Below are 14,968 nucleotides of genomic sequence, written 5' to 3' on the forward strand. Positions count from 1 at the left end.
TCTTCATGAGATACATAATTATCTTACATGAATTATAGTCATCCAATCAAATTCTGAATAAATTAAATACAAATCATTTAAATTGTTTGAATGATGATTTTTTTTTATTATGAGAGGAGACAAAAGCCTAATAATTGAAAAAGGAAAATGTAGGAAAATCAAATCACATATGTGGGAGGGTAATTGATGTCGTAACCCATGAAGATGTACACTCTGAAGGTGTTTTCATAATCCCCATTAATTGGTAGTCTAAATGCAAGCAGTTGTTCGTGGGTATTTGTTTTCCTGAGCACAGCATTGTGAATTGCCTATTTAACCTTGAAAACTTTAAACCTTCATAAAAAATAAAAAAACAAAAAAAAACTTTAAACATTATCTTATACTCACCATTTTAATTGTAGTGAAATGATAGTCAATACATGATTGGATCAATATCACCTTATTTTTTAAAAATAAAAATAAAAATTTTATAAAATACCTTTCCTCTAATAAAGAAAGAATATAATAATGAAAGGATAATATTGGAGAAATATATTAAATTAAACCTTTTTTTGAAATTATTTTACACTTTGGATACCAAATTATACCCAAGAATATGTAAAATAAGTAAAGCAAAAGGCTAATTGTGAATCTTTGGGAAACGCAGTCAAGCGCTGCGTCGTGCCACGTGAACAGCATGAAAAGAGTTGTGTAGTATTGGGATTTTTCATAGACTTTTAAGCCTCATTTGGTTTCATCTTCATCACAAACACAAAGAGATTAGTTTGAGATGAAATGGGTATGGGGAAGACCGTGCGTTGCGTGTTTGCTTTGGGAACACGATTGTCTCGTCCGGAGGCATATTGGAAGTCAACGGATTCAATTCATTGCCTCCTCCACGGTCGACGCCACTAGTCTCATGATTAACATTTCATAATTGTGCTGATTAAGAGATGTCACATGACTCTCATTTGAAAAAAAAAAAAAAAAAAAACAGAGAGAGAGGGATATCATATGATTATAGCGAACTTAGCTTCTGTCCGATACGCAATCCATCCTCTATGCGTCCGCTGAGATACACCGTCCAGATTAAATTGGCACGGTTTAAATTTAAAGATTTTTTTTTGTTTTTCTGTTTCTATTTATATTTATATCTTATTTTTATCAAAATTTTTAAATAAATTTAATAAATTTGTTCATTACTAATATGAATAATATAAATTTAATTTGAATGGTCTATTTTAATATTAATTTTTTTATAATTTTTGTTCTGGTAAATATAATATTAAAAAATAAAAAATATTATAACATGTACTTTTCAAAAAATATTTTTTAAAGAAATTATAAGTTAAAAATTTTAAAACTAAACTTTCCATGCTATATCTACATAATCAATTTATAAACATTATTAAAAAATTTAATATTAAATAAGATTATCAAGATTAAATTTGTATGGTTCAGATTAGTGATGAAAATGAACAAATTTATTTAAAAATTTTTTACAATTTTGTAATTTTTTATTTTAAGAAAATAAAAATAAAAACCTTTACAATATGGACCGCCGAAGAGAAGCTGAGTTTGATTATAGCAGCACAAATATAAATGATTAGGCTGATTTGTTAGTGAAAGAGGCTCACAATATAGTTAAAGAGACCATTGCCAAAATTCAAAACTAACAAAAATTGATCTAATTAATAAATATTTAACCTATAACTTATAAAGTTGTAAGTTAAAATCTCATTGTAGATGAGAAGATCTTGTTAATAGGTAATTTATAAGTATATGATAGAAAACGTAAAGGAGAGAGGGAGTAAAGAGAGGATGAAGAGGTGGGGAGAAGGAAAAGAGAAGAAGGAGAGAGAGAAGGTTGAAACTCTAAAAAATTTTTATTTAAAAATAATCAAAAGCTGAATATAAATGAAAAATCTAACTCTATTTATAGAGATATAAGAATAATAATAATTTAAATTCAAACCTAAATTTTAAATCTAATTCAAATCTTAAATATGTTGATATCTAAGATAATAATAAAATAAAATAATAAATCTTAATTCTAATGAATAAATATCCTTATTTGTATATCTCTAATGAATAATCATAATATCTTAAATAAATCATAATTATTTTAATTAACCATTATCTCATATTCCATCAGTATGTTTATAACTTATAAGCATTCTTTGACTCGCTTGGATGCCTTGACCCTAGTGAGCTTTCGGGATCCAACTTATCTAAATTTTTTTAGATAAAAAATAGAGATGATTATTAGATACTTTCTCTATTAAAAAATATCAAGAATTATTAATTGAATTGCATTCCCTAATAAAATAGTTAATTGTCATTAATGTCTCTTTTTCATTTTTTTTATTTAATAGGATATCTTACTTAAAGGTAAAATGTCTGAAAAAAATTTGTTAATTACAAATTAAAAAACTAAAATTATTTATATTTTTTAACATCTAATTTTAAAAAAAATGTCTTATATTTTTAACCTAGAGAGTATCCCCTTCAGCCTTCACTAGGGCGGTAATTCTACAGGTGTGTTAATTCAGGCCGAATTTATTTGAATTAAGTTAAAATATCTAAATATACAAAAAAAGCCTATATAGGTAAATGTAGCCCTAACACCTCAGGCTTATTCGGATTGGTCTGAATACCCATATTGTTTATATTATTTTTTATTGTGTCTTTTTAATCAATTTCAATTTTTATCTTAAAATTGAAATTGTTCAAGCAACAAAACACTATATTACATTTTTTTCTTTTTCTTATTAAAGTGAGACCAAGTATTGAATGAATAAAAATAAAAGCATGTAAAATAATCTAACTCAGGCTTGTGTTTTTTTTTCCTTAATACTTTGGAAAAGTATTCAAAATAAACAATATTAGAACATTAAAACTTCATTTAGAAGTGTGAATTGTTCAAACTAAGAGTTGGAAAGAGAGTTTGTGTGTATTAAGTGAAGATAAATTTTATTTTATTAATAATATAAAAGAATTTGAATATCCAAGTTAAATTTATTTGGATTCAGACTTAGTCAGATTGTTTCAAATAAGTCTGAAATAGATAAAATTTTTAAAATTTTTAAATTTGATCTTAAAATTTTGCGAATTAATTTAAGCTAGCAGTAGCCTGTCAGGCTTGACGTGAATAACTCCTCTACCATCCACAATGCATAAACCTCCTGAGGCTGTGTTTAATTACAAACGGGTAACTCTTACGGGTTAACCCCTTTCCTTCCCTCCCAAGGCTTTGTATCGCTCTTCATTAAAAAAAGACAAAAGTATTTTTCAGTAATTCATAGTCTTATAATCAAGGTCTTTTAAATTAAATTAAATTAAATTAAACATAATTCACAACCATGAAAGATATAAAAAAATTAAGATATCTTTTATCATTAGATTTAGGTTTATAAATAAATTATATTTTATATTTGTTGTAATTTAAAATAAAATTAATCATTAACATGATATATAAATTTAATAATAAGAATTATTATTCATAAAATATAAATAATAGAAGTCACTATCTGTAAAACGTGTCCTTATCTCTAATTTATAAAATAACATATGAATGCAGTGAACAATGTACATAAAGTTTATTTTAGTCGCATGCACATTGGGTAGGCCATCCTTGTCGCCTTGTCGGTCCCTTAATGCGGTGCAGTCGTCGAAACAAAGCCTAGGCCCTTAGGGAATTGGGATTTGGAATTTTTTTACCTCAATCTCAAGGGATTTGGAAGTGAGTGCGTTGCCTTATGCAAGGAACTACTTTTCATTAAATTAATCAAAATGTCAATTCTAACTGTTAACTGTTAAAATAATTATAATTGATCCTGATCATATTAATTATAAATAAAATATTTATTAAATTGATTAAAATATTAATTTAACAGTTTATTAGTTTAACTTTTCAGATTGACACAGTTTTCAATACTATAAGGATAAATATAATTTTTAATTTTTATACTTTACTTATGTTTTGTTTTTAATTTTTATATTTTTTTGATATTTTAAATCTTTATATTTTTATTTTTTATTATTTTCATTTCCTCTATGAGCAAAGTATAAAGACCTTGTTAAGGATTCAAAATAATGAAAAATAAAAATATAAGATCTAAAATACCGAAAAAAAAACATAAGGACCAAAAGCAAAATACAGGTAAAATATAAGGACCAAAAATTATGTTTATCCATAATATAATCTCATGCATCTACATGGAAAATTTGAAGAAATAATGAAATAAAATCCCGTTTGAATTTATTCAAATTAGTTAGAGTTTAATATAATTAATTAAAAAAGATCTATATTACTACTCTGTCTCTATTTAAAAGAGAAACTATTACTTTTTATTTATTTTTTTATATAAACAAAATCACTTATTTTAATAAATATTTATTACACATTTTCTAAATCGCCCCTCATGATTTACATTAACAAAAAATAATTAATGTATACTTATATTAATTAATATAGAGCATTTTAATCTAATTTTTTATTTTCAAACATAATTATTATGATTAATCAACTTTCTTATACTATGTGATATAGTTTTTTTTTTTATATATAAAAATTGAGAGAGTAATTGGTAAGGATAGATCAGCATCAAACTCAACTGAGCAACAAGCCAGTTTTGATAGCATGAGCAATTGAGCATCACTAAAATTCACATATGTAATACTCGCCTTCTTATCTAAATCATGAAAGAACATAATTTTCCCCTGATTCAATGTATCATGATCACAACATATTTTCTAGCCGTTGCATCCATTAAAGTGCTTGTAAATTACAGATAAATAGTTCAGTATCACTCTAATTTAGGCCTTGCAAGTAAATAGAGTAACGCTCTGTTCTCGGCTTTTCTAAAGATAATACCTCTAAATTTAATTAATCAGTCCTCCTCATTCGTGACAGAGAAACACCATCATCGCAACTTTTTTTTTTTTCCACATACATACATACATACATACATACATACATACTATAATAACCAAACAAACATAAAAGAATCTCGTCCAACAGAAAAGAAGACAACTTTATTTAATTAATCAGTCCTCCTCATTCGTGACAGAGAAACACCATCATCGCAACTTTTTTTTTTTTCCCACATACATACATACATACATATATATAATAACCAAACAAACATAAAAGAATCTCGTCCAACAGAAAAGAAGACAAAACAAAACAAGGAACTCTGAACTTTGCAGTAGTCGATTTAGGATCCACATGTTGTGATTTATTAAAGCAGGCTCCCAAGAATCCAAGGAACTGCACAAAAGTTTTGTCCAAAACAACCAAATTCATATATAATAAACTTTGACCCAAGATTATAAGTTGTGAACTGTGCAATTCATCTTAGGTTCATCCAGGTCTAGTGCTATTAAGAAACAGGAACTTTGCTTTCATGAGAAGGGAATTCACCAAAAACAAGCTATTCTATTCAATAATATCTTGGATTGGAGATCTTAAAGATATGTTATGCGATTCGCTTGGTCTTATTATGCACTAAAGTCAGATGGTAGACGATTATCAAGAATCCCCACAAAGACAAAAATAATAATTATCTTATTTAAAAAAGAAAGAAAGAAATTAAGTATAAGCAGCAATGGTGCATATTTTCTCACCTGTCATGAAACTGTTCAATTTCCTTTCTTTCTCTCATGCAGAAAACATAAACCCATCGAGACAGAATCATCATCAAGGTGAAACATTTATTGAGTAGCTAAAATAAGCAAAACTATGAAAAGTTACATACCTAAGAATGTATTCAATTTCCTTCAGAAAACCAGACCGTCATAATAATATCCCATGGTGAGGACTTCAAGATTTTTTTTTTTGGCTCTCATATATCTGCAAATTGTAACGTATCCCCCTTTAAGAGTTAAAACAATATACTTTGGACACAATGAACTAAGTGAAGCTCGGTACATGAGAAGAAACCAAACTTTGCAGCTCAGCAACAGAGGTTCTCAGCACAAACCATAATAAAGTATTCATTTCACACTTTCAATGATTAAGAAGACAACATAAAAGAGAAAAGGGCAACATAAAAAAGAAAGTTGACCTATAAACAACTTAAAATCTGAGCTAATTCATTACCCCTCACTCTGGGACCAGAAGAAAATACAGCAAATTGTTTGACAAATCCATCTTTCAAAAGGAAAACATCATTGACCTTAGAAGCTGAAATTCATAGGAGGAACACCATTTCCATCCATCACACTTACAATTGCAGCACAGACCAGGAAACAACTCAACTTGAATTAAGCCTTATACTCCAAAGGATGATGCAATTGCGATAATGTGCAAACTGTTCCTCCTCAGTCAAGAGGTAGCAAAATATGCAGCAGCATCAGATGAATGGAAGTATTCTGAAGTAGATGATGATGTACAAGGAAAGAGAGAAGAGGGCAAACACATGTTGCCAGAAGAGAATCGCTGAAGCTTCACTAACTGCATAACCCCTCAAGCTGGCTATTGCTCCCAGTAAAATGGCACTCGGTGTAGTGTATTGTAACAGAAGGACAAATCTAAACATGGCATCATTTGCAACCAGGAAATTCAGTTTATTAGACAATGCCACAATTCCAATTCCCATAATAGGAAGCACAAGGAGTCTAGCCACAATAATACCAATTGTAGTTCTAAGTCCAAGTGTAGACTCATTTGGGCCCTCAGCAAGCATTCCCCCGAGAACAAGCATCACAGAAGGCACCATGGCACCACCTAAAATTTCCAAGCTGTCCTTGAAGAAAGATAGGGGAGCATCCTTTTCGAAGACAAATGCTTTCAGGTGAGGCACTGAGCCGATGATGATAGCTAATAGAGAGGCAATTGTCGGGGGTTGAAGTATGTGCTGAATTGGAGTTTGTTCAGCAACAACTCTGATCCTCCTAACAACTCTAGGCTCAGCCAAACACCTGATGGACCGAGGACTGTTCCCACTGCTTTCCGGGGAATTTCAAGATCAGGTATAGTGGTTGCGGAAGCTCCTGAAATGCTCTTAAAGATCCTGGCAATAAAGGGTGTCTTGGAATGTTCTGTCTCTTTATCTTCAATCCCAGGCCACTCAGCTTCTACAAGGAGCGGCCTACTGATATCGTTAAGCGGGCGTATTTCCTCAATTTCAGCCTCTTCCTCAACAAGCTCATAATATTCCATAGGAGGCTCCATCATGTGATAAACAAGAGTGTAAACTAGAATTACAGCAACCCATTGAGAAAAAGAGACATAAGCAACCCCTCTTGAGTGGCAATTAGTTCCAAATGGATTATTTGAAGTATGGCAGACAGAACCAAGTACAGCAAGAGGGAGATTTCCAGTGTTTCCAAATCCAGTCATTATAATGGTAAATCGGTTAAATTGAGGAGGTGGACGACATATTACCACCACTAAGAACCCCAGCATGCAACCAAGAGCAGTGCTCACAAGCACGTTTACAGGAATAAACCACCAATCCACAAAGTTTTGGAGGGTAATGCTTTCACCAAGTTCAGTAAAGATTAGGCATGGTAAGAACAGAGCAAATACAAGTTTACTGAGGAGTTTAAATGTTGCTCTGGGGATGATTTGCAGTTTAGGGTTTGCAAGGAGCAGTCCTATGACCGTTAGGGAGAGAATTTTCAACAATGGAACTATAGCAGTCTGAAGATCTTCCCCACTAGACTTCATCTCATTTACTTGCAAGCCAGCCACAACTCCTGACATTTTTCTTAAGCACTTTAAGACAAAGAATAGAACTCCCCTCTGCAATAGTTCACATAGTAATACATAAGTGAATGTGCAAGCCCCTTATACGAAAATCGATTCAAATTATAACAACTGTCACACAAAACAAGATCCATAAGAAAGCAAAATGGGTTTCAATAGTTCATATACGACAATACCTTAATCGTATTAACCACCAAATCTCTTAGCCAAAATCATTGAAGTAAAGACAAGACCTCAAGACTGTGACCAGAATCTTAAAACAAATCAAATGGAAAGAGTGGTTATTGCTCAACGACAAGGTTAAGCAGATTATAAGTAAGGTGCAGAAGAAACAGAGAAAGTTACAATCTTAAAATCAGCAGACGAAGAAAACTAAAACCCCTTTGAAGAATAGTAAAAGAAAAATTTGTCTAGTTGGCCTCGGCTAACGGAGAAAAGGATTCACGAAATTGTTGATAAGCTTGGACCAAATCGAACACGAACGATAAGTATGATATGAAGACTGCGTCCAGAGCCGTGATAAAATGATTCACCAAAAGGAAGCAATTGCAGGCAAGGTGCTGAAGAATTAAGGGAACTTACAAACTAAATTAACAGGTGAAGAAAACTCGTCACGCTCTGGGACTGAAGATTGGTGAAGTAGAATCTTTCAAGTTCTTCAAGCTTCAACCAGTGGAGAAGAGGATCACGAAATTATTGATAAGCTTGAGCAAAAAAGAGTATCTGATTAATCTCATCAGCCAAATACAGCGATCTAATATGCAGTCAGCTCAAGCTTCATTAGGATATTGACATCCGAGAGACTGAAGACAATGATGGCTTGCAAATTGGATTCAGTTTTGGCCATCATCGAACGGTGCGGATTTTATAAAATTTATTTTTATTTTTATTTTTTATAAAAAATTATAAAATTTTAATACATTTATTTTATTATTACTTTAAATAATATAAATTAAATTTAAATAGTACAATTTAATATTATTTTTTACAATTTTTATAAATTGTTAATTTATAAAAATTGTAATTTTATATTTTATATTTTAATAATTATACAATAAAATATGAAAGTAATAATAGTAAATTAGGACAGTCCAGATTGCAACTGAACCCTTGCAAATATTTTCCTCAAATTTTATTTAAAACAACAGATAACATTTTAAAAAACAGATAAGTCTTATATAATATTAAGTTCTTGTCGTTAAGCACAACTATTTTGAATTACTATTATTTGATATTAAAAATTAAAAATACAGTCATTAGTATTCTACAGTATTGAATGACCATAACATAAAATTTGCGTGAGATCTCCTACTATTTTATTGTTCTTTTAAAACTATTTAATATATCAGTACTTTTTGTAAAAATGGATGATTACATATGCAAAAAAAATATAATATTTTTAATAAGTTAATAGATTTGAACTCATACCCATTAGTTTTAGAGATAACTCTAATATCACTAAAACAAAATCCACTGCTTGAAAGATTTACATCCTTAAAAAGGACATATATAATTAAATTTTATTTTCATCACTATTTTTTTTAAAGAAGTCTAGCGTGGCATGAATTTTGTTTTGTTTTGTTTGTTCAAATAAAAAAGTAACAAAATAAAACAAAAACTCATAAGCATCAAACATGTACATTTTTAATTTTCAAAGAACAATGTAGAAGTTATGTACCCAAAAAAGAAAAGAAAAGAAAGAAAGAACAATGTAGAAGTCCAACTCATATAAACTCAGAGGGAAAACAAAGAAAATATATATGTAGGTGGCAACAAATTAGTGTCCAATACATACGTGTGGTGATAATGACCTCAACCAGTAAGTGTGATTAGTTAGATATTAGTATCCAAAATTCGGTTTAGTTGGTACTATAATGTTATTGAAAATAAGTGCATTACTTTTCTTTTACTGAAAATGCTGCTAAACGCCAAGGTTGGATTATTTGTTATTAAGCTTAGCAATTCCCGTATTGTTGACAATTTATGTATTGATGGAAAGTGTTGAATTTGTTGTGATTAAAGTGTTAATTGTACTTCTTCTTCTTCTTTTTTTTTGGTTTGGAAAAAGAAGTCTCGCTTCCCGTGAATGTTCCATAACATTAATATTAATAATGGGAGAAATGAATACAAAATACTTGAGCCTGTTTGATTTCTATTTTTAAAATCAGTTGTGTCTCTGAAAATAAAAAAGTTTAAAAAATCCGTTTATATCAGTGTTTTGAATTTAACTTTTTTAAAGCTGTGTTTTTTATTTGAGTAAATGAGTAAATTACTCCCCTTAAACTTTTGGTATAGTAGAACTATAAATTTATTGTACAAATTATTTTCTCAAATTTTTAAAATGGTTTAATTTTCTTCATGATATTAATAAAAGTTAATTTTGACTATTAATTGATATAAAATGATAAAATAGATATCAAAATTGTAAAAAATGCACAAAAGTATAATAAATGATTTAAAAGTTACAACAAAAATCCAAAAAAATAGAAAAAGGATCAATTTTTTTTGGTCATTTTCTATTATTTTCTGATCAATTAACAATCAAAATTAAGTTTTGTTAATAACAAAGGGTAATTACACTGTTTTTCAAAAGTTAAAAAATAATTATTATAATAAATAGTTTAGAATCTATAGTATTACTAGATCTAAAGTTTAGGAAATAATTTAATTATTTACTCTTTTGTTTTTTAAAATAAAAAATAAATCATTTTCAATTTATTTCTGTTTTATTTATTTATTTTTAGCACACATTACACTTCATTGTTAAAGGTTATAATTAATTTTATCAATTATTATCATAAGTCACTATTATTAATATTGGAAGATCAAACTGGTTTTTAATTTTAAAAATATTTTTAAATTAATATAATCAATGAAATTTTTTATTTTGTTTTGAAGAACAATTTTCAAAACTATATTACAAATAATTTTAAAAAAAAAAACAAGAAAAAAACAACCAAACAGGCCATAAATTTTCAAGGTTCTACTTCCTGAGTTCCGCACAAACATAATTAGACTTCCAGTTCCAACTTACCCGCGTATATTGCTTTTTGAACAAAGTAAAAGCAATCACTCATTTGAGTTTTCTTTTTTTTAATATAACATTTGAAATTTAGGTGCGTTACCTCCTCATAGCTTAGTTAAAACTAGTGCATGCCTACAAATTAAAAAAATATTTACAGATATATTTATTGGTCACCCATTAATAATATTTTTACGTGGATAATAATATTTGATTTCATGCACAAGTGAGTTATAAATAAAATTTTTATCGACTGAATTAAATTTCATTGGTCTCATCCGAGCCTTAATTCTCCTTACCTTCTGGTGGGCTAAAAACATATTAAAATAAAAGTATAAAATGACAAACCTGCAACAGAAGGACAAAGACAAACCACACATGACACAACGCAGACAATGGTAGCAAAACAAGACAAGCGATCCAAATAAAATCCTCCACAAAGCCATCATGGCATCATCACATGGTAGGCGGAAATACAGGAATTATTTGATTCTGCGTCGATTCTCAAGGAAACAAACTTAAGATTCGTCTCATTTTCTCTTCATTTTCATATGTTTAAGATTTGCTCAACATGCTTTTTCTTAGGTTTGCCATGACAATCAATAACACTCATAGATAATACTCCCTTAGTCTCAAATTAAAAGATATTTTTAGAGAATATTCAACATTTCAAAATATAAGACACTTTAATAAAAATAAAATTTCATTAATAATACTTTTATAATATTATTTTTTTTATATATTCTCTTTTTTCAATATTATTTCATCAATGAAGTATTAAACAAAGGACATCTTTTGAAAGTTTACATTTTTATCTTAAAAAAGTAAGGTTAAAAATATACTTAATGAACTTTATTGGTATATAAGAATTTATCTAAAAGTATCTTATATAAATTTCAAACATCATATTCAAGTTATTTAGGAGAATTTCTTTTACTTTGTATTTAGTTTCTCTCTTTGGCCTTTCTATAATGCTTCAGCTCGGTGACTTTTTGTTTTTTGGGGAAATTTCAGCTTGGTAGCCTTTTCCTGCACATTTCAGTTATCTATCTTTTGTCTTAATATAAAAAAATATTTTAAAAATAATTTTGTAGCACAATTTTTTAGAATAAGTTTTGAAAACAAATTAAAAAATTTGTTTGAATCATTATCCTGAAAAATATATCTTACATCATGAAATGAAAGCAGAAACATAATTTAATTTATTAATATAATTATTATTAATGAAAATATGATATTTTTTGTTTTTTTTCTAATTTTATAGAATAGAAACTAACAAAATATAACAAAGATGTTCTTATTTTTTAAATTTTTTTTGTTTTGGAACAAATAACAAAAAACATATTTCCAAATATATTTTTAATTTTTTTGTTTTTCAAAGCAAAAATCTATTTTCAACCCTTCATTCAGTATTATAGAACACCTTTAACCAAATTAAACCTCTTAATTAATTAATTAATTATCTTTAAAATTACACAATATTTTCATGTTTACCTCATTAATTATAAATGAATTAAAAGTTTTATTAATTACATCTCTAATTAAGAGTATTTTTGAAAAAAAAAATCATAAATTATATATTAAAAAACTCAAAATGTTTTACAATTTTTAAGGGAGAATTGTATTGAAGTCCCACACAAAAAATTTAATTATTAAAAAAATTTATTAATAACTAAAATGAGGGCAATAACAACACAATATCAATTATCAAACAGGCCATATTACCCAAAATAAATTGTCAAACAGGCCAATGCCTCTTTGTTTTTTTTTTTTTAAGTTTGAGAAGATCAAATTTGTTCATTCTTCATTATTGATAGATAGTGATAAAAGAGGCCCAATGAAAGTGACTAAACAGGCCCATATCTCTTTGGTATTCATTACACTATAAAAAAACTGGATTTATCACACACACACACAGATATATGAGTCTGCATTCGGTGCTCATTCCCTTGATGAGCATCACTAATTGAGGGCAAATTAATCTGGACCTGTTATTTTTTTTATTTAAAATAAAATGATTCCTAAAATGAATTTCTAGGTATTTTTAAAATTATATTTACAAAAAAATAAAAATTATAAAAATTATTAAAAAACTTAATATTAAATTTGGACCGTCTTTGCTCTACTCTTTAACCTTATGATGTGCTTGGCTTGCAGAGAAAATAAAAAAAAAGAAAATGAAAGAAAAAGAAAATAGGAAGGATACACTTTTCTCCCATTACACTAGGTTGAGCGAGATAAAACTAGAAGGAAAAAAGATTGTTTTTATATGCACTTCAACCAAATATAAAGTACTTAACTGAAAATTAACTTAAAAACTTAGAATTAGTATTTGTTTAATTAGTCTAAAAATTAAATATATTGCTTGTTTAATAAAATTTGATGATCAAATATAACTACACTACAAATATTATAATAAAAATAAAGAGAAGTAAGAGGCAGTAATAAAAAAAAATGATATTTTTAATATACTCTTCAAAATCTCCCCATATCTGGAAAAAAAAAATTAAAGATAAAAACATATGGATGCCATATATTATTTTTCTCCCACTCTTCTTCTCTCTCCATTTTTCTTTCCACAGCCAAGCAGAACAAAATGCTGTTTTTCCCTCACTTTTTTCTTTTGCCAAATATAGCATTAATGAGATTTGGACTGATTGGATTTAAAGATTTTTTATCTTATATTTAAAAAAAATTGAAGTTATGACACAATTTTTTAAAAGAAATAATAAATGAAGGAGGTGTGTAATTGGAAAAAAAAAAAAAAAACCATAAGAAGAACTACTCCAACCCTATATTTTTGCCCTTTTGGAGGGAGCATGTTCTTAGACTAATGAGTGTCAAACCTACTTGACTAGTAGATTCTGCGTCCTCCTTTTCTTTCTTCTCCTTTGAAAAAACCGAGAGATCCAATGGCCTAGCAGATTTATCCACAATCACAGTGAAACTATTCAAAAGAAACAGAGTACATTATACGAGCACGGCTTGACAAATGATTTAAAACACAGCTCATTACATGGACTTGTAGCAGTTACTTGTGGGGAAAAAAATTTGAACGATCAATTGTTCGGTGATCCACAGTTGATTCAGGCAAGACACACACGAGAGAGAGAGAGAGAGAGAGAGAGAGAGAGAGAGAGAGAGAGAAGAACAACTTAAAGAAAGTTGAAATTGGCTGATCAGTCACAACAATGAATGCTCTGTATATATCACAAACTTGTATAGATTCTGCCATTCTGGGTATAACCAAAAAATACCCCCAGATCAGATGAACCATAAAAGAAAAAAACTGAAATTGATATTTCTTTCACTCTATACACAGCTTTTCTCCATAAGCCCAATGATTAAATGATTAACCAAAAGCTAATTAAGAAAGATGAATCCCTCCCAAAATCAGCTTACACAGCTCCACCAAATGGTACAAAAGAAAAGCCGATGAAGTAGGCACGCTCATCGCAAGCAAGGCAATCATGCCCAGGGCCAAGCTCGGCCTCGTGTTCATCAACTGTGTCTGCAACACTCCGAGTGCATCGCAAATCATGGAGTCATAGATTGTGTAGTAACGCTTCTCCCAGTCCATCCAATCCGCCGGCGGCTCGTAGTTCTTCTCAATCATCTTCATCTCGTGGATTCTCTTCCTCAGAACGATCATGTTCTCGTCCACCATTCTCCCGCCAAAATTCTGATCTGCCGCCTCTCTCTTCCATGCCTGCACGCTGGTTCTCCGACGATTCAGGGTCGGCCTCGAATTCGAATCCAGAATCGAGAGAAATGAGGGAGAATTCAGGGAAATGGATTGCATTTTGATGAGAATTCAGTTTTGGATCAAAGAATTAGGATTTCGAATTCTAAGAATTGTTGAAATTTTCGGGATATGTAGGGTTTATATGAGAAGGATTGGATGAGATTTGTGTTAAGAGGATGACACAAATTTATAGGATTTGTATGGGAGAAAGAGGCCGTTGTCTGTTAGAGAAGAAAGTAAATAAAAATAATAAAATAAAAATAAGGGCATGTGAGAGGCTAAAGCATATTGGAGAAAAAGCCAAGCAATGTGGCAAAAGCGTGTTTGTTTTGCGTGATGCCTGAGAACAAGCCATTTGTCAACGCTAGAAAGTGACGTGTGGCTTCCAGAATCTCTAGTAGTAATTACATGCGGCAAGGTTCACGATATCACGGGATGAATCTACGGAAGATTGTTATTATGTGAAAACTTTAACATAAATTAATTCAACTTTTTCTATTCATGGAAC

At 29.3% G+C, this 14,968-nt stretch overlaps 2 protein-coding genes across 2 annotated transcripts; both read right to left on the bottom strand.

Moving 5' to 3' along the window:
* Positions 1–5,912: 5,912 nt before the first annotated feature.
* Positions 5,913–8,503, bottom strand: LOC129321414 (protein PIN-LIKES 2-like). Its single transcript, XM_054967174.1, is given in 3 exon segments — positions 5,913–6,938; positions 6,941–7,729; positions 8,276–8,503. Coding segments are annotated over 2 exon segments (1,353 nt in total). The 5' UTR covers positions 7,691–7,729; positions 8,276–8,503; the 3' UTR covers positions 5,913–6,335.
* A 5,357-nt stretch (positions 8,504–13,860) lies between these two features.
* On the bottom strand, positions 13,861–14,643 carry LOC129284532 (uncharacterized). Its single transcript, XM_054920043.1, has one exon. It carries the CDS (start codon positions 14,515–14,517, stop codon positions 14,083–14,085), a length of 435 nt encoding a protein of 144 aa, XP_054776018.1. The 5' UTR covers positions 14,518–14,643; the 3' UTR covers positions 13,861–14,082.
* Positions 14,644–14,968: the final 325 nt, after the last annotated feature.

The sequence above is a fragment of the Prosopis cineraria genome, unplaced genomic scaffold (genome assembly GCF_029017545.1).
Source record: "Prosopis cineraria cultivar Desert tree isolate PC_DT_omini unplaced genomic scaffold, ASM2901754v1 PC10, whole genome shotgun sequence".
Classification (NCBI taxonomy): domain Eukaryota; kingdom Viridiplantae; phylum Streptophyta; class Magnoliopsida; order Fabales; family Fabaceae; genus Prosopis; species Prosopis cineraria.